We start from the raw sequence: 19,937 nt of genomic DNA on the forward strand, positions 1-19,937 counted from the left end.
ACGGGTAAGTGCTACTCAGCAAAACGTTTTGCACGCGATGCAAGTTATCGTGAACTCTTTTATAAATGCGCTCTAAATATGGCAAAAACAGTTGTCGTTAGCACGGCGCGTCTCCTCAGACATTGCTTTTGTTGGCGGCGTCAATCCTGCAAAACTGATTTTAAGTGACAGTATAAATATTTGTCCACCTAACCTGGATGTAAATGTGGAAACGAAACCTTCCTTCATTTTGACAGTCCTGCGTAGGTGTTTGAGGTCGGCCGTGCTGCTTCTCCATTTTGCACTGAACGCAACGGAACTTGCGATACGGAGTGCTTCATTCGGTCCTGTAAGTGATTTTGCTGCAAAAAGGAAAAGCGGGTTCTGGAGCACATGCGAAGTGGGTTTTTCTCGCAGACGTGTGAAAGAGTATGCTTTTCGGCGGAACCGCAGAAATAGGGCAGTGGCAAGCGTCGCACCTTCTACTTGTATTTCTACGAGAGACTGAATTCATGGTGACAGGCATTTACGACACGGAAAAGCTCAGCTGGAGCAAGTGCTGCCAAGTCTTAACTGACTAGCTCTGCCTACAGCGACATCACTACAAGCGTCACCGCCTCTTTTCGAGCACGTTAAGGTGTACGCGCGGTCATGGAGCCGAGTTTTCACAATGCCTGAGTCGCGCGAGAGCTCGGGCACTTTGCCGCCTGAGCAAGCCGCTTGTGGACATGCATGGTGTACGCCCTGCGGATTCCAACACTGAGTGTGCCAGTCGATTGCGCTGTTTATGCTCGTGCGACGGAGTGTTTGCGAAGCTTTTTGCAGAGTCTTCGCATTCCGGAAGCATTTGCGAGAGGCATAGGTTTCGAGAGAGGCGTGCTCAAAATGGTGCCGCGAAATGTCATGCTTTTCGAGTTATATTTTGCCGCATGGCTCTCTTTTTTTCCCAGTGAAACAACAAACAAACAGACATATCAACTAAAGCACAATACGTTTTCTTGCAGATCCTCAGTGTGTATAGGGTATCTTGAAACTGGTTTCTACGGAAAGAGTCTTCAGCAGTCGCTTATGGTTTCAATGCAAAAGGATGTAAAATTGGGCGAGTTGGTATGGTAACAACAGTTTTGGCTTATATCGCGTAGGGACACAGACGAAGAATATGGCAAATCAACTCTTCGGAAGCCCGCACGGTGTAAGGGAGTATATGAAAGGGAAAAACTGTCATCCACCCGAACGGTAAGCACGAAGCTAGAAAGGAAATCCATACGGGTATCACACAAAGAAGGCCTCGCAGTTGAAGAAAAATTCGTCATGGTCCAGGACTCGAACCCAAGACAAACGCCTTCCCAAAGTGCTCGCTCTGTCATTTGAGCTAAAACTAGAAGCCTTAAAAACTAGAAGTAGGCAGGATGAGCGCTCGTCGTGTCGTCTGTGTCCCTTCGAGCTATGAACCAAAAAGTAGGTTGTAGTTTCAGTACTGGATGACTTCAATCCGAACAGTACCACTGAAATTAGTAACACAATGTTAATTAGCGAAAGTTTGCTATTTCTAACTGCACTGGCTATTATCACGCAAGTGATGCTGTCGCTCCTATGAATCTTGGTCAGTAGAAATCGTCGTTGTGTCTCGATTCGCCTACTCTTAGAATGAGACAGTTGTCACCTGACATGCGTTATAATCTTTGTGAAGAAATGCTGTTCTATCTGTGCGCAAAAACTGTGCTTTCTTTTTTATCTGAGGGACTTCCTGCAAGGCATATGTAATAAAATAAAACGAACAAGAGATGCATAAAAGAAAAGCATGATAAACGTGATGCAGATACTGCAGCAATGAGTTTGCGCGCTTGTTAGTTATCCAACGGCCACAGTCTTCTGGAACATTCGGCTTTGGTTTCAGCTCCCTGAGCATCTCGTGCCTAATATCCTGGGTACCAGGGAACTTCCACAAAAGGTGGCCAATGTCATAAACCAAATTAGTCCGCGTTATATACTCCAAGAGATGAGTTTAGAGAACACCGATATCTGTTTTAGGTGCAGAGCTACAATTTTTAAGTGTAGTGCTTCTGAATTTTTGAGGGTGGCGGATGTGCAGAATTTTTAAAAAGCATTTCAGGACATAAATCACAATTTTTCTTTTTAGAGTTGCCATAATTTAACTTTCTCTCCTCAGAAACAACAAATCTCATCCAATTTTGTTTATCCATTTTCTCGCAAAAGCATTCCTGCCTTTTACATCTATTTGAAAAGATAAATAGGATCTGGCTGTGGGCTGAGGTGTCCTCCTCTCCGAAGTCGCTGTGAAGCAGCACTGTGGTTACAATTCAGCAAAACCATGGTGCCCTTAATACAGAAATGAGCCGAAAAGACTGGAGCCTTCACGGTACTTCACCATAAGTTGTTTCCTTCCCCGTGTAAGCAGCCTTGCGGCACCCACAGAGTAGTCACTAAAAGCTTCATGTTCGACTACTAGTCGATTAGAGTGCTGCGTCTGGAAGAGCCACCCCAGCGCTTACAGTCTCCTTTTCCAAGCCTACTTTATAGCAGATTGTCATTGAAATGTCTGCGCACCCCTTGAAAAATTTCCGTTTAGTTCAAGGCGATTTCCTTGCTTAATTCTTTCAGCGTCACGGCAAAATTTCCTTTTATCTTCAGAAAACCTATCTTTCGTATTTTTCTATACTTGATGAATTGTCCGTGTAACTCCATCCATTTCTTCGCCAATCCCCCACAGGGACACTACGGACCCGAAAGAATTTCTTTATGTATGGGTCTGGGTCTGTATTATATGGTTCTTCTCTATGTATCGCGCATAAGCGACCAACAGACCGACCCGACCCAACACGGCCGACAGAAACTCTATTTCCGAAAATTCCCAATAACATAGTTCGGGAATTAAGCTCCTTTATTATGATTATTTATGATTCTGACATTGATAGTGATTTTATTGTATTACCTTACTTATTACAAAATTCGTTTTTAGCTTTTTCCACTACCGGCCGATTTATTACCTATGCCCCACAGCGATGTCACTAGCATCAAGCAAGCAAGCAAGCAAGCATGCACGCAAGCAAACCCACATCGCAGCCAGTTTATTTCATTGATATATTTCATTGATTCTCATCTTCGATTATTCATTTATTTTCTCTTGTTTATTTACCATATTACCACCCGATTCATGGCCTGTCCCCCACAGTGGGCTTGGCTTGGTATGGTGCCTACGGATCTGGCTCAACCCACTACGAGGGGTCGGCCATGAATCGGGCGGCAGTAGGTAAGAAGGGAAGTATACTAACATAGAATTTGTTGGCTTGTGCCATCAACTAAGGCATCGTCGTCATCGTCACCGTCGCAGCCCATGGTGGCACCCGAAGAGGAAGACGACAAAGAGCACCGATCCACCGGCACCGAGCGAGGTGTGGCCCGGGCCGAGGCGACGCTCCAGCGCGAAATGCCTTGCAGGGAGACCCGCCGCCGTCCCGAGACGTGACCCCTTGAACACCACCCTCTTGCCTGGCCCAAGCATGAGCGACAGCCCCGAAGAGGACAGCGCCGAGGGGCACGGTGAGCAACGTAATGGGCGCGCCGTTCATTTGGGCTCTTGATCACGGTCACCACGTGCCCCTCGAGGCTTCCGATGTCACGTAGCAAACACACGGCTGCCATCTGAGCTCTCGAAAGGTGCAGCTACCCAATGTGCGCCGCCCGCAACACATTCGACTTCGATCCCGTCGGCGCACCTCACGTGAATGCAGTGATACTGATGGCTCAGGGTGTAACGCAAGGAAGGAAAACAGAATGCAATAAAATGTTATACGAATGGCCACGCGCTGCGGGAATCGGTTTCAGTGAAGCTTATTTTCTTTTCATATTTTTATATTTCTGGGAAAAGTTTCTTTTTGTACGCGGCCATTTGTGCGCCTAAACAACACCATAAAATTTTTACCCGCAAGAGCGCCATTCAACGTAAATTTGCAGCGCTCAACGCCGTATAGACACGTCCGGCCGAGACCAGATTTTACCACACTATGCACCGAAGCAAACTTGTTTTGCACGAGGTTGTGTCTCAAGGTAGTTGTCCCGCAAAAGCAACATGATCCCGCTTCTCTGGTATAGCTCTTCACTGCGCGTGGATGCCGAAAGGCTTCAGGTTCTGGAGAAAGCGATCGATTCGTTGCTCACAGCGTTTTCGGGCGAAACGTTCGCCGCGGTTCCCTGTGCTAATCCTCGAAGCTCGACGCTGCTCCACATCGCGTTTGCATCGGGCACGAGCTCGACACGCTCGGCAGCGTATCGAAGGCGTTGCCGCTCCACTCGATGCTTCTTCCGAGGCTGCGTTGCCTCCACAATAAAAGAAACGCTTGGGGCTTCATTTTCTTTGCTCGTAGATTGCGTCTGCTTAAGGTGTGTAGTGCCGCTGGTAGCCCTGGGTCGCCTCGCTTCGCACAATTTCCGGTGCCAGCCCTTCGCGCAAGACAGTATACCCAGCAGCCGCAGGGGCGGCGGAGGGTGGAAGGGAAGAGCCAAAGACAGTTTCGCTTTAACCTCCGCTACCACATGGCCAATGATGAGTAGTTAAGTCACTGACCCTTTACGACTTTTCGAACAAGGAACCGCAATGTTGCGGGAAGAGGTGAAGAAAGTTTCTGTGTAGCAAGTCACAAAGTTCTGTCTGGCCCGATAACGCGAAATTGACGGTCGTGTCAATTTTATGCAGCTTTGAAGAGCAATAGGCGGTGTTCAAACTAGCAGTGACATGCACCAGGATCTTTACAACGTGGCACTTTTGCCATTTTTTTTTTTTTGCCTACCTGTTTATGCATCAACACCGCGCCTCTTCAACTGCAAGAATAGGCTTATCGTGCGTTTTCCAGAGCTGAATATAGGCGAGTGGCATTGCACTTTACATAAGGCAGCCGCACTTCGCGAGGCATGTGCATGGTTTGACTGGCGCTGCTGACGCCGTTCTTTTCACTCATTCACCGACTTCACGAGAGGTTTACAGCCCAAGTGTGCCTTTGTGTACACTTCAACACAATTTTTTTTTCATACGAGTATGTTAAATACTGAAATTCTGACGCTAATTTGCCCTTTGCAAACGATTTGCGATTGCCTAGACCGTTTATAAGTGCTTATGAATGCTTCGTCTGGAAGTGCTGTTTTCGTGACTTTTTTCAATAAGCTACTGACCCTTCTTGCGGCGATCCCGTGAGCGCTGCCATATTTGATCACGTGGTGACGCGTCCATTGCTTGCCTCAACTGCCTCCGTTGCCTAAGCATTTACAATGCGCGTGTATGACGCCGTTGCGGCTTAGCAAACCTTTGTTTCGGGAGATATCGTAGACGGTGACTGGGTGGTCGACAGGAAGCTTTGGCCACAGCTTCTGAGAACATAATACAGCGATTTCGAAGCTGATTAGGCTATGTCCAAATGGCCCGAGCAGCGTATATGGTGCTTGTTTTAAAAGCGAGGCTAAATATGCATTCCAAACTATAGAAACTTACCGCTCATGTCTTGAATCAGGATTAGTGTGTTTCTTCGTTCTTTATTTGGCAAATATTTTGAAGCAGCAGCTTGTGACATTTTGACTCTAAGTTTCCTTGGTGTGGTCACTGTCTGATTATTTCTGCCTAATCGCTCGTGGCTGGGCTCAGTTCCGATAGATTTGTTCTTGCAGCGCGCAAGGATTGAAACGTAGCCATTTTGTACATTGTAATACCTTCTAGCAAAGATGTGTTATTCCTTGAGACGCTCACGCTTGTGGACCATCACAAAACATTCAGCCTAAACCACTTCTGCGCTATCGGTGTAGTCCGACATTTATTGTAGGTATAGGGTGCGCATATATTCCAGTGTGCACTCATTCACTTATTGACAAGTTGGCGATAGAGTGGGCGCAAGAGTCCGTGCCGGTTGGGGTAGATGTGTGTGACATTGCGCGCAAAACGTATTATGACAGGAAGCGGCGCTACTCCCTTTGTCATTGTTTAACGAGCGGTACTCACTCTTGCCGACGTTCCAGGGCGGAAGCACTTTCTTTGAAGGTTAGCGATGCAACGCTGGCGGTTGAAAGAAAAAAATCTGTATCCTCGGAGAAAGCTGTGCACTTCGAAGTGCCGGTAACACACACGGAAAGTTGCAACAACGGTCCGCGAACATGGCTGCATCGATGCATTCCGTTCCTTAATATACCTGTAACTATTTTTGCAGCCCACTACTGCACACATTTTCAATCCACATGATTCAATCCGCCATGATTGAACCAGAGTGCGTCAGCGAAAACTCAGTTGCATCTCCGACAGCTGATCGCACAGAAGCAAGGTGGAAGCGGTAATAATTTCGTATTCGTGCTCTGTCGCTGAGGCGACGTGCGGCGCGCCACCGAAAGCGCCATCTCGTTTCTCTGGAACAAATTGCTCTGCGAAAAGGGTTAACAGAGCTCATTTTTTTCATGGGCGCCAACATACTGCGTAGGCAGCGGCTTCATCTACGAGCTTGTCTGCTCTCGCTGCCATGCTGGCTTGGGCGATTATTCTGTATTGTAGCCGCTCGGGGTCTGCTGCTGCCGGTTGTTTTTGGGCTCGCACGATGTTTATAGCATGACATGGCGTTTTATACGTTGGAATTTGTTCTGTGAGACGTATTGAAGTGATTCAGGGTCGAAATGACTGGAGCTGTTGCTGGTGCTCACCCGATGTGATGTTCCAGCCTGCAATAAGCCTTTGAGATAGCTGCGTATTGCTAAAAATTCGTTTCAGTAATTAGCCCTTATTGAAACAGCAACAATCTCTCTGATTCCGCAGCAATGAGTAATTAAGAAATGTATTGCTACGGCATGAGCCGAGCGAGAAGAAGAGGAGGGAGACGTTAGCTGGCGCAGCCTCGGGACGCCATCTTCACTTCACCATCATAATATGGCAGAGGAGTATTTCGCACCAGACGCAGACTGCCCGGCGACCTTACCTCCATCGGCCACGCCGGCTTGTTTTCCGACGATGGTGATGACGTAGCACGTCGCCGTGGTGACGGTGAACGGCGTTGGCGACTGGTTGGGAGCGTCAGGCTGCGGTCTGATGCCGGCGAGCCACTCCTACTATATTGACGGAAGGTATTCCGGGGTGGCGCGCCTGTGGTGCCATAGTAAACTGGCCTTGGGCCAGTTTACTATGGCAGTTCACCAGTTCTTGTAACCTCACTAAGGCCAATGATATCACAAACAATGCCTGATAGTTCCTCGAAGAGTCCTGATAAGCTATCTTCATCCGAGAGACTTCGGGTGTTAAATGTTGCTAGGTTCAGTTTCCATTGGCGTGGTGTGGTTAAATCCGTACAAAGAACAATAACAAACAAAGGAGTAATGAAGTAACGTATAGTATCAGTAGCTCAATAAACAATGTTAGCTAAAAAGTGTGCATAGCCAGGTAATTCATAAATTCGCAAATAAAAAGGAAGTTAGTTAAAGTGGTATATACTATAGGTAGCTGTGTTATAGAATATTAGCTAAATAATTCTTAAAATGAACATAGTTTACTATGGCAGCAATGTGCGCAGAAAGGTGATCATCCTCAAGGGATGTGTGTGGTAAGAATGACGGAAGAAAAGTATTTGTTGTACATGACGGAATACCAACGATCTAGCTTTCATTATATGTAATGAAGAGGTAGAATCAGTTCGTCACCAATGAAAGGGTAGTGGAATATGTGGTGAAAAAAGCAGAGATGTGAGATTTTGCGCGCGACGGTTTGCTAGTGATGGCAGGTCGAAATTAAAGTTAATGTTACACTCGTAGCACTGTTATAGTAGGGATGGAGCGGGTTGATGCGTTCAGGACCATTTCTGAATAATACATTAACTGTTCGTGACCAGGCTCCCGACTGTGGCGGCGTATTCTAAGTTTGAGCGAATTAATCTCATAGAAAGCAGACGTTTAGGTGTTGAAGACGTTTGTGAGACGCTTCGACGAATGTATCCCAGCATTGGTTTAGCTTGTTATTTACGCAGGTAATGTGAGCGGCCCAGGTGAGGTCATTTGTCATGCGAACGTCAAGGTATTTGTAAAGCATGCACTGCTTCTAAATGGGTAGTATTAAGGTAGTACGTTTGCAACTCGCGGCTTGAACCTGTTACGCGCATGAATATACATTTGTTAATGTTCAGTTCCGCGCATCCATTTCCGCAGCAGTTCGCAATTGCGTAAAGGTTCGTTTGAAGGCAATCTGTCTCATGAGGGCGACATATTTGGCAAAAAATTACGCAGCCATCAGAGAGTAGGTGTGTTTTAGATTAAATGCAGTTAGATAAGTGGCTGGTGTGAATGAGGAAGAGTAGAGGACGAAGCCTCGAACCTTGTGATGCGGCAGAGTTCGCAGGAGTTAGGGGGGAGTTCATGTGGTTATAAAGAAAAAGAAAACGAACTGGAAACGATTTAGCAGAAAGCATTCAAGCCCGGTGAGAAGACCTTTATCGAGGTTAAAGAGCTTAATTCGAAAAATAGGAACTTGTGGCACACCTTTTGAAGCGCCCTCGAAAAGTACAAAGAAATGTAGTCTGCCAAGGAACCATTATCAAGAATGATGTTAAGTTTATTCATGGCCATTATGAGCTGAGTTTTACATGAATAAGTTCTCCGGAAGTCATGTTGTGAGCGCGAGGAAAATGAGCTTTAGTCGATAAACGACCATATTTGACAACAGAATATGCTCCAGTAGCTTGCATGGGGTTATTGTGAGTCAAATGGGCCGGTAGTTAGGTGGGTAGTGTTTGTTATTTGGGGTAACCTTCCCCATCTTCGAATCGTCAGGGAGAGAACCTGTGTTCAGTGACTGCTGAAGGATAATGTATGAACCAGAGATTAAAAAAAATGTGATTAACAGAATCGCAACCAGAAGATGAAACTTTTATCCCACTGATTAGAATTTCTACCCCAGTAGGGTCAATAATAACAAAAGACATTGGTACGTAGTCACACAAATACGGAGCTAGCTATGAGGTAGTCGAAGTTTCAGAGAAATTACTTGCAAGCACTTCATTAAGAACTGCTCATAGGTTCGAAGGTACGACATTTCCTGTACTGTCAACAAGACAGCAAATGATCATCTTTTGGATTTACGACACGCCAAAACTTTTTCGAGTTGCCTGTTAGCATGAGTGGGGGCGTATTATGTAGAAATTTATGTTTAGCATTTCTAAGTGCAGTTACGTGTTCTGCCGAGGCAAGCTCGTAGGCAGCTCATCGATCTTCGTGTGCGGAAAGCTTAGCAGACCTTTAAGCACGCTTCTTTTTGTTCGATAAGCGCTTAATATTACGGTTAAACCATGGGGCATTGTTATTAGAAACGAACAAGCGAGTAGGAATGAACTTGTTGGTTAAGTCGTTAACTTCAGCTATAAACAAGTTCCATTTAGTCTGAACCGCACCATCTTCAAAACTGGTGAAGAAAATTTCGATGAAGGCACCAAGTTCATTATGAATAGCTTAGAAATTAGCAGAGGAATAGTCACGAGTTGTTTCAAGTTTATTTTAAAGTTTTGGTCTCGACAGAGCCGTGTCAATGGAGAGAAGACCGTGGTCGTCCAAGCCAGGTAAATAGTACTCGAAATGAAATCCGGCTGGGATGTTAGAACTAGGGCCGGAGTATTTGCAACATATTTCGTCGTTCTTGTAGGTTGTGCAATTAGTTGAGATAAAGAAGTAAGGGTACACATTTCCCAAGATATACTGGTTAACGTGGGAGAAGGGATTCAAAAGGGCGATTCAGGATTCCAGCTAATATTAGGAATGTTAAAGTTGCCTAGCAAAAACATGAGTAATTTGGGGAAATGAGACAGAACAGTTTTGGTAACGTTATGCAATTGATAAAAAAAATAGAGCAGTAATTGGGGGGTCAGTAACAAACTCCGATGGTAATTTTTTGTTGGCTAAGTTCCTCTAAAGTTAATATGCGGAAGACGCAGGACTCGCCATATTGGTGAATCTCTGGTCATACTGGTCGCCGTACTGGTCAAACTCTGCAATAGATTTATACCTCTGTCACACAAGCACGCAAAAACTCTTTTACCTAAGCGGTCCTTTACCGAGTTGAAAGACCTCTAATTAAAAGGAGTTGCGCTGCAGACACACGGCGCGGGCGATCTCCTTTTATCGTTTCCTTCCGAACACGCTATGGAAAGCATGGCGCTAGATTCTGAAACAAAACCAGTTAGAATAAACCAACGTATTTCAATATAGAAATTAGAAACGTACTATAATATGCTTGTTTTAGTGAATTTAGATACAGTTTATTCGAAAAGGTTAAATTAAAGAAGATTTAATAAGGTAGCTTCAAGAGTCTTCGCAGAAGTAGCAAATTTTACATGTTCGTCTAGCAACCTTGGGCCACTGTTTACATCGGAGTCAACATGGAGGTCGAGAATATGGGGGACTGCACGGACACGAAGGAAAAAGTCGAAATAGCATGCATTTTGGCAAGGATTCTTGCTGCAGAGAGCGAAGCAGACGCCGCAAAGGCAGTCAAAGACCGTATTAAGCGGCAGTTGCTACTCAACGGGTGTACATTTTATGCCTTGGCGCTTCCCACGAGAGTCTGCAACCGATCGACGTGGGCTTTCATCCGCCACGAAAAGTGGTTCGAGGAGACTGTGCCTCACCTCGGTGGCCACAACTTCAAGCAGTCGTTTCGAGTGAACCCCTCAACGTTCCGGTTTCTCGTGGAAAGTCTGCGCCATGTGCTCGAAAAACAAGTTACCAACATGCGTGACCCGATCACTGCGGAAAAGCGTGTCGCCATTGGCCTCTACAAATTGTGCTCTTCTGCCGAAGATAGAACTGTGGCAAACCTCTTCGGCGTTGGGCGCTCATCCGTCAACGTCATTTACAGAGAGTTTTGCGCAGCTGTTGTCTCTGTGCTCGAAAGTGACTGGATCAGAATGATTACTGAAGAGGAAATGCCTAGGCACATCCAAGAGTTCGAAGCCGTGTGCGATTTCCCTCAAGCTGTCGGTGCCCTTGATGGCTGCCATTTCCCTATTTCGCCTCCAAAGAAGTACGCCACCGACTACTACAACTACAAGGGTTGGTAAGTGGCCACGATTTAACTTATTTCATGTAAGTGTTCTGTTTGGGCCCATTTTTATAGTAGTAAAAAAAAGTAACTGACTGACCCATATTTTATTGCTAAGTAAAATGTTATTCAATTTTACCAGCAGCTCTTAAGAAAACGCGTAATTTGGTTCGCAGTCTTGCAGTGTTTAGCAGCGACAATTTTAATGCGACGACGAAAAGAGTTCTCCGCAGGACTGCAACTCCTATACGATGTAGAGTACGCTAACAGCGACCGGTTGTGGCATTATGTGAAATAATGTAATCCGAGCTGCACTCACAGCTATTAATAAAAGCAAACTGTAAAATCGCATCACAGTAACTAAAGGCAGTGAACTCAGCAGTGCCATGCTGCACTAACCTTTATTCACTTTGCACTTTGTTTTTTCTTGCAGGCACAGTATTATCCTACTAGCATTGGTCGACCACAAGTATCGATTCAGATACTGCAATGTCGGTGCCCCAGGACGCTGCCACGACGCACATGTGTTTGGTGTTTCACGGCTGTCGAAGATTGTCAACAGTCCCCTTTTCAAAGCACCTGTTGCCGCAGTGGGTACCACAGCAGTCCCACCGATAATATTATGCGATCAAGCATTTCCACTAACCCCAAACCTCATGAAGCCATTTGGACACCGAACTGTCATCAGTGAAGCTGAAAGGAATTTCAACTGTCATTTATCTGGAGCAAGGAGGATAGTTGAAAACGCATTCGGAAGGCTAAAGGCCCGGTTCCGTTTCATTGCGAAAAGAATGGAGTGTTCTGTTGGCAATGCCCGTTTGGCTATACGAGCATGCTGCGTGCTCAATAACATTTGCGAGCACTTCAACGACAGTGTCCACCCACAGTGGTTAAGTGAGGTGCAGCAGTCCAATGCTACATTTCCACAGCCATCACGCAGAACAGAAGCTGAAATTGGAAATGCATCCGCCATCAGGACAGCACTTGTGGAATATTACAAGCGAAGGAACTGAACGCAAGAGTCCCAAGAATCAGCAACAATTGTGGAACACCATGTCAGTTTTTACTAAAAAACTTCAACATTGCATCTACAAGTTTCTCTTGCAACTTGAGCCCCTCTTTACGGAGATCCATTTCCATTTTGTGCGCATCAGCAAACTGCTCTCTCTGCCGTCGCTGCTCCTCAAGCATCCTTTCTTGAAAGTCGCCAGCCGGTTGCCTTCTCTTCCTGCGGGCACATTCGGAACTGCCACTTGCGAGGTTCCTGGATTCAACCTGTTGTACTGGCGACTCGGAAGGTGAACAATCTTCGGCGACGTCTTCACAAGAAGCAGAGCCGGAATCAAGCATGTCGAAGATCAGCTGCGTTTGAAGAAGGGATCCGAAATACATTGACCACATTAGTTGATGTGTGAAGCGGTAAACAATTAGTTCAGGGTTTTTACTTGCAAGAGAGCTGCCTCTCCTTGCGTGTATGTATTCACGTTTTTTTATTTTAGAGTCTGCATTTTTTTTATTCTCCAAACAGCGCACTGCCAAGCTTGCAAAATGAACAGCGCGTGAGCACAAGCAGAAATGAACCACAGTATTAACAAGAGCAGTCCGCTACACTGCAGGGTTGTGCAGATTATGGGCTTGGCAGCACAGCTGATGCTACATTATGTCTTGAAATTTAGTTGACTGTAATAAAGCATATATAGTCTCCACTATGCATTTCTTACTTCTTCGACGGAGGCAGTGCTGCTTGTTGTGCTCTCGCTGCACCCAGCCTCTTCCATTAAAGATGTATCGTGAACAGGCAGGGATCCTAGAAACCTATGGACTTCGGAGAAGAATGGCCAGCTCGGCGGTGATGACCCTGTTGTCATGTGTTTCAGGCAGCTCCTGGATAAGAAAACGAAAGAACTAAAATTTTATATACTCAAAATGTAAAGATATACACAGAGCAAAACGTTTGCCGATAGATACAAACGCGACTTGATGGTACAGAAAGCCTGAGAAGCGAAGGTAACCCTTTTTACTCGAAAAAATTTAAAGTTTCTCATGTTTTCTTGTCTGAGAACAACGCTTGCGCATGGTCCGAGAAAAATGCAAACCGTAGTCACATCTGCAGAAATGAAAACATGCAGACGACTTCCTGCTTCGTATTATATGTTGCCGTGAGAAGGCGTACAATATAATGTGAAATGCGCCTGTCCATAAGTTAAGGTTCCCGTTATCTTGTGACGAACGAAATCATGCTATTGACGACCTGCGCGGGTTGTCATTCTTCGCCGCATGTGAAGGCGAATTTGCGTTTACTCAGACCGACTCGCACTGTAAAGGAATTGCAGAAACAGCCTTTAGCGCGTCGTCGACTTTCGTGTGTGCAGGGCGCAGTTCAGCCCTGCAAAATTCGACGCTAGCTGAAATGAAGGGTCTCTGCCTTAAAACCTTCGTTACTACGGCTCCGTCCGCTAGATTAGGGTTCCGTCGCTGCCTACTACGGAAACAACGTTCGATGCTGAGGTCGCGACACCACAAACGAGAGCTTGCAGCTTGCGACCACAGCCTGAAGCCGCTTCAAGGTAAATTTAGCGCTCACAGCTTACTGCTGTGCTTTGTCTTACCTGTAGGTCTGTCCCAGGTTCTCTATCTTGCTGTGCACTTGCGCCTTTGTGCGAGGTACACCCATGCTCGTCAATGCTTGTGCAATGCCATCGTAAACGCCTCCGTTGTGCTTCTGCGCACGCAGCGAGGGCAGGTTGTCTTCCCATAACTTGATTAACGCCCAGGTGTCTCTCTCCGACCACTGTACCCGCGGTTTTCTTTGGCGTGCCGGAGGCTGTTCGTCGGTACCGCTCGCCGTAGCCATGGTCGCAGAAAATGGCGCGAATTTGCATCGTCTGTTAGCGTCACGTGATATTTTCGAACTGCTTACGAGAGTGCCGTGCAAAAAGTGCAAAACTGCGCCTACTTAAGGTTCAACGAAAGACAAAACCCTTTTTTGTGATGTGTACACTTGAAATAAAAATGCACTTTTGCTTCGTTTCTTTATTGCATGATAATTACTGGTGCCCACTGCGTTGGAGGCTACGCCTTTCCAGCCGTAAAAGAGATCGGTGATCTCCGGTTTCGGAAAAGACCGCTTCTGAAAAAGAGATTAAACTTTGGCGTGTGTCTGCGGATGCAACTCCTTTGTGTGAGATGTCTTTTTCTTCAAATGCCTTTAAAGTGCTCGTGTGACAGGGGTATAACACAGGCGCGCCTGGCTAGATAAGTGACAACGTGGCGCACCCTTCTGATATTTTACGTGTTCACATTATCTACTAATAATGGAATGGCCCGTTGGACCTATGTAGCAGCGGCCACAGGATAAAGTAACCTTGTAAAAGACTAAATGTGTAGACGTGTTCTGCCCTCGTGCACTTGGTGACGACGTCGTGTACATAGGTTTAACTAAAGATAAGCGTTATGGTTGCTAGTGAGCGCTCGTGTATGTCATCCACTCATCTGCCGTTCAAAGGCGATGGTTCCCCCCCCCCCTAAAGAAAATGTAAAAATGTACACAGCGCTGTGTATGTCGTCTCTCGAAGTCCTTGTCCTTCGCTCTGTACGTTATTTTTGGTCATGTAAAATGTGTCACAAGAAAGTACCGTATACAGATACCTGTATAACAGACGGGGGTCCCATAGGCAGTGGCATAGCCAGAAATGTTTTCGTAGGGGCATGGGCTTGACCGGGCAGGGGCAGGAGGAGGTTAGAAGGGGAGGGGAGGCTGGGCAGGCCGCATGCTAACAACGAATTTGTTTTATTGGGAGGAGGGAGGGGACACGCGCCCTGTGTGCCCCCGCCATCCTGGCTACGCCACTGCCCAAAAGCAACGGGATTCATGATCAAGGTGCGTTGGTAAACTTACATGAACAAGGCGGCATCATTACGGAAAGGGTTAAAAAAATAAAAGAATCGCAGAGACGAAAGGTGCAGTTACCTCCTTTTTAAGCCTGGCTTGTCTCGGTTCCAGGGTTCGACACCAGCTCCAGGTGGAGAGATGAATCTGCCGCCGGTGAGTGGTCATCTATTGAATGCCATCAAGCGCCTGCGTATGATGATGCGTTGTCATAAGTTTCTGCTGATATATCTGTCGTATTATTGGCACTTGTCCTGGCAGAAACAACTGCTCCGTTATTTCAAGTTCGGGCTGTAATCTGGCCTTGCTAATAAACATCTCATTTCTCATGTTTCATTTCTCGACTTATTCCTACCATTTCTGCAGGATGCAGAAACGTTAGGTAGAGTAAAGGGCAGTGATCGTAGGTTAATGAAGTCTAGGATTGCTCTCAATTTGGAGAGAGAGTCCTAAATTTATCAAGGAGGAAAAGGACAACCTAGACGCCGTAACGGTAAAAGCAGACGAATTCCGGCTGGTACTGGCAAACAAATATGCAGCTTTAGAACAGGAAGATGAAGACAGAGGTAATTTATCAAGCAGCAATTTACAAGACACCAAAGCAACCAGTAGCTAAGCTCTCCTAAGTGACAAATCATCTAATAAATAAACAAGAAAGCCTGAAAGTGTCTAACTCAAAAGATTCGGTAAAATTAGCTGAATCGTCAAAGCTGATAAACCTGAAGAAATTAAGCGATATTCAAGATTATAACGCTGGAAAAGTTGAGGAAGCTGTAGAAAATGGCCGCAGCATTGAATAAGTGAGAGGACAACTTGGCATTGTACAGGGCAAGATGTATTCAGTGAAAGATAAGCAGGGGAATATCATCATCTATTTCAATGATATAGTAAAACCAGCTGAAGGATTCTATACCGGCCTATAGAGGACAAATTGCAGCCAGGAAACCTTTATTCTAAGTAGTGATGAACATGATACTGAGGCTCCTTCTATAACTAGCGATTAATTTAAAGGGCAATTGCAAGAGATGTTCCTGGAAAAAGAGGCAGGAGAAGGTGATACAACAGTTGATTTAATAAAAGATGGACGAGATATGATGCTTGGAAAGCTTGTGGCCCCTTTATACGCAATGCTTAACCATTTCAAAGGTACCAGAGAGCTGGAAGATGGCCAACATTTTATTTATCTATTAGAATTGAGGAATTAAAGGATCGTAAAATTATAGGTGTAATAGCTTGCTTTCAGTATCGTATAAAATATTAACCAATGTTTATTTATTTATTTATTTATTTATTTATTTGTTTGCTTGTTTGTTTTACATACTTTCAAGGCCTAGTAGGCACAACAGAAAGAGTGGTAAAAATGTGCAATAATTGCCATACAGGGCAAATAGAAAATCAAACTATAAGGCACTTTGAATGGCGATATTGAAGTTAGTGGAGCCACAAATTGAGACTGTGGAGACGGGAAGGCGGTTCCATTCAATGGCTGTTCTTGGCAAAAAGGAAGAATGGCGCTAGTTAGTTCGACAAGATGGCACTTCAATTTTGTGTTGATGGTCGACGCGAGATGAGATGTAACTTGGTGCGGTGAAAATATTTTCTTTAAGGGAATGGTTGAAGTAATATGTGCTATAAAAAAGACAGATACGAAAGTACGGGTGGCGTAATCAAAGGTCAGGTAGATCTTGTGTTGTTTTCATGGACGTGACGCTGGAATGACGAGAATAATTTGAGAGAATGAAACGGGCGGCGCGGCTCTGAACGCTTTCAAGGGAAATGGCAAGATTGGCATGAGCAGGGTCCCATATGGCACAAGCATATCCCAATTTTGTACGGACGAGTGTTTTGTATAGAGTAAGCTTTAGTGAGGTGGGAGCTGATGCAAAGTTTCGTCTCAAATAGCCTAACGTTCGGTTAGCATTGTTAGTGACATAGGCAACATGCATATTCCATGAAAGGTTGCTAGTAACATAGAGGCCGCGATATTTACAGGAGTTAACAACCGACAGGGTAGTACCGTTAATAGAATATGGAAATACATCGCAAGAGAAAGAGCTAGAGGAGACGCGCATTTAGTTGTGTTAATCTGCATTAGCCATTTGTTGCACCAGTTGGATACGTTATCCAGGTCGTCCGGTAGCTTACCAGCATCAGTAATGTTGGTTATTTTGCGATAGATGACACAATCGTCCGCGAACAGCCTAATGGTTGAATTAGAGATACAGTCAGGAAGGTCATTAATGTAGATTAGAAAAAGCAATGGACGGAGTACCGAGCTTTGTGGTAAACCGGATGTTACGGAACAAGGTCTGGACGAAAATTCATTAGCAGTTAATATACTGGGTCCTGTTAAAGAGGAAAGATTATTTTCAATAGAATCAGGACAACACTTCTAGTTTCTTTCTTTTTCATTTTTTATTTCTTTCATAAGTGGTATACATGCTCACATAAGTAGATACAGGAGGAGGTCCCAGAGAATGTGGCTATAAGAGGACCTCCTGTGAGAAAATACGCGCTTGTGCAAATATATAGCATAAAACAGCAATGTAGTAGTCACTAAGTGGAATATTGCGCAAAGTAAATGTAGTCCAAACAGCAAATAATACGAAGTAAATAACTAGCAGTACAATTAAATAGTAACGGCATTCACAACAGAGCAAATAAAAGATGTTTATATATTTAACGATTGAAAAACATAGAAGAAAGGAAAAACAAAAGAGAAACGAGCAAGAGTGAAGTGATTAGATTAGATATTGGATAATTTTGGTTATATAGTAGAAAAGCGAATAATGTTTTCTTGAAGAGACTTAAAGAAGAACGCTCGACATCTAGTGGGAGGCTGTTCCAAGTAGGGAATGCTTCCAAATATCCAGATTGTTTTCCTTAATTAGTGTGTGTTAGTGGCTGTAAGAAATTGTTAGTTGCTAATCGTGTGTGGTCTAAATTAACCAAAGTAGCCTTAGAAGATATATTCACTGGAGGAGGATTACTTGTTTTTTAAAATAACATTACGGCTAATCTAACTTATATTTAACAAGTTAATTTGCTGAAAGTATTCTGTTGCTATGAACCACATCAGAAGCATTCTAGTAGAATGAGTTTAAGGATAATATTAGGGTGGCCTGATTCTGCAAATGCTGCACTGGTGCCATATGTGTTGGATATGTGTTACCCCACGCTGTAGTATAATAACTGAGGTGACTGCGAATAAAAGAATACTACAGGGTTAGCAATATTGGTTTGCTAAAATAATACCTAGCTTCAAGTAAAATTCTAATACCGGGGGCAAGTTTGCGCTTCAAATAGGCGATATGCTTTGTAAATATTAAGTTTGAGTCTAGCGTTATACCATTAAATGAGCATTAATTTACTGTACTGATGAGATTAGAATGAAAAAAAAAAGGTTTTCGCGGGACCTATTATTCGCGAGTTAAGATGGCACCGCTTTATTATTCAGGTCAGTGCTTAGCTTAGTAGCCAGATAATTTAGTGAACGATCGGTTGCAAGTATTGAAGTGTCGTCATCGTAAAGGAAGGCCTCAGTTTCTGATGAACAACCGGCTAAATCATTTAGATAAAGCAGGAATAGTGATGGACCAAGTATTGACCCCTGCGGGAACTCTTTTTTGGTTGTTTTGAAATTAGAAAGTGTGGAACTAAAATAACCAGCCTGTTGTATATTAGTGCTAATGATGCTGGGCCATCGATGCCTACTGCCCGTAGTTTAGCGAGTTAGATGACGCGGTTTATGGAATAAAATGTTTTGTATAGATCGATAAAAATAAATTGCGGGTAGAAAGTGGCACCTATAGCGCTTTTTATTTTATCCGTGAAAGAAAATATAGCACCGACAGCCGAGGAACATACCCTAAAGCCAAATTGATTTGGCGAAAGAATGTAAAATTTTGAGAAGTATTTAGTCAAGCGTTTTTCATTACTTTTTTATAACTTTGCTGCAGAAAGGAAGGATAGCAATAGGGCCATAATTAGAAATGCAGGAACTGTGACCATTTTTAAATACTGGAATAATTTTTGCTCTTTCAGTTGACTTGGAAATACTAGTCTAAAGACTAAATTCGTAACATCAGATAACGGGCGGGCGATAACTTGAGCTACTAATTTGACATTAATTGAGCTGATTTCGTCCAGACCAGATCATGTTAGCTTCAGTTAACCAAGCGAATAGACTGGCTTCAGGAAGGGATATTCTACAACTGATCACGTTCATTTTGTCAATCTGGTATCTGAGAAATCTGTGGAGTGCATCTACCTCTCTCTGTATGGATTTCATAGATTATAAAAATGCATTCGATTCCATAGAGATACCAGCAGTCATCGAGGCATTGCGTAATCAAGGCGTACAGGAGGCATACGGTAATATCTTGAGAAATATTTATAAATATAACACAGCTACGTTGCCTCTCCACAAGAAAAGTAGAAACTTACCTGTCAAAAAAGGGTTAAGGAAGGAGACACAATCTCTCCAATGCTATGAGCGGCATGCTTACAAAATTATTCAAACACTATTCAAACTGGTAAGGCTTAGCCGTGAAGAAGAGTGGCGAATCTCTCAATAATCTTCAGTTTCCAGATGAGATTGTCCTGCTCAGCAGCACTGGGGATGAATTTCAGCAAATGATTGAAGACCTTAACCGAGAAAGTGTAATAGTAGGGTTGAAGACTATTATGCAGAAGATAGAGGTAATTTTCAATAGCCTAGCTAGGGAGGAAGGAAGTCATGCTGGTCAGTAAACCTCTAGAGTTTTTGCAGTAGTACGTATATCTAGGTCTATTACTCACAGCACATTGATCATGAGAAGTAAAGTTACAAAAGAAAAACTTGACAGTCACTTTAGCTTATGCTAAAGAGGATGACGGCGAAAGCCTGCGCGCTCAAGAGACATTCATTGCAATACTTGACATTTGCGTTCTAATGCGTTGTTACTTCCTATTACAAGTTTTCTCCCACCAAAGGTCGTGGGTTTTAGTGCCTTAATTAACGCCACCTTA

At 44.3% G+C, this 19,937-nt stretch overlaps 3 protein-coding genes across 3 annotated transcripts in view; 2 read left to right on the forward strand and 1 right to left on the reverse strand.

Moving 5' to 3' along the window:
* Positions 1 to 3,358: 3,358 nt before the first annotated feature.
* The window catches only part of LOC129387512 (uncharacterized), an 85,028-nt gene continuing 68,449 nt past the window's right edge, over positions 3,359 to 19,937 (forward strand). Inside the window, exons 1-2 of the mRNA XM_055076482.2 lie at positions 3,359 to 3,540; positions 15,042 to 15,083. Of these exons, the coding sequence (XP_054932457.1) occupies positions 3,501 to 3,540; positions 15,042 to 15,083 (82 nt within the window). The 5' untranslated portion in view covers positions 3,359 to 3,500. The remainder of the gene's footprint in view (positions 3,541 to 15,041; positions 15,084 to 19,937) is intronic.
* LOC126540627 (uncharacterized) lies at positions 9,994 to 12,744 on the forward strand. The gene is made up of 2 exons (XM_050187469.2): positions 9,994 to 11,053; positions 11,472 to 12,744. Exons 1-2 carry the CDS (start codon positions 10,377 to 10,379, stop codon positions 12,049 to 12,051), a joined length of 1,257 nt encoding a protein of 418 aa, XP_050043426.1. The 5' UTR covers positions 9,994 to 10,376; the 3' UTR covers positions 12,052 to 12,744.
* LOC140216162 (uncharacterized) lies at positions 12,080 to 14,270 on the reverse strand. The gene is made up of 3 exons (XM_072286562.1): positions 13,648 to 14,270; positions 12,760 to 12,922; positions 12,080 to 12,400 (listed from the first exon to the last, which is right to left on the reverse strand). The coding sequence occupies exons 1-3, from the start codon at positions 13,890 to 13,892 to the stop codon at positions 12,095 to 12,097; spliced, it is 714 nt and encodes a 237-aa protein (XP_072142663.1). The 5' UTR covers positions 13,893 to 14,270; the 3' UTR covers positions 12,080 to 12,094.

The sequence above is a fragment of the Dermacentor andersoni genome, chromosome 2, assembly GCF_023375885.2.
Source record: "Dermacentor andersoni chromosome 2, qqDerAnde1_hic_scaffold, whole genome shotgun sequence".
NCBI classification, from domain to species: Eukaryota; Metazoa; Arthropoda; class Arachnida; order Ixodida; family Ixodidae; genus Dermacentor; species Dermacentor andersoni.

Coding starts and splice junctions, on each gene's coding strand:
- LOC126540627 (XM_050187469.2), top strand. CDS start 10,377: ATGGAGGTCGAGAATATGGGGGACTGCACGGACACGAAGGAAAAAGTC. Junction 11,054..11,471: donor TACTACAACTACAAGGGTTG/GTAAGTGGCCAC, acceptor TTTTTCTTGCAG/GCACAGTATTATCCTACTAG.
- LOC140216162 (XM_072286562.1), bottom strand. CDS start 13,892: ATGGCTACGGCGAGCGGTACCGACGAACAGCCTCCGGCACGCCAAAGA. Junction 12,923..13,647: donor AACCTGGGACAGACCTACAG/GTAAGACAAAGC, acceptor TTTCTTATCCAG/GAGCTGCCTGAAACACATGA. Junction 12,401..12,759: donor GCACTGCCTCCGTCGAAGAA/GTAAGAAATGCA, acceptor CTTCAAACGCAG/CTGATCTTCGACATGCTTGA.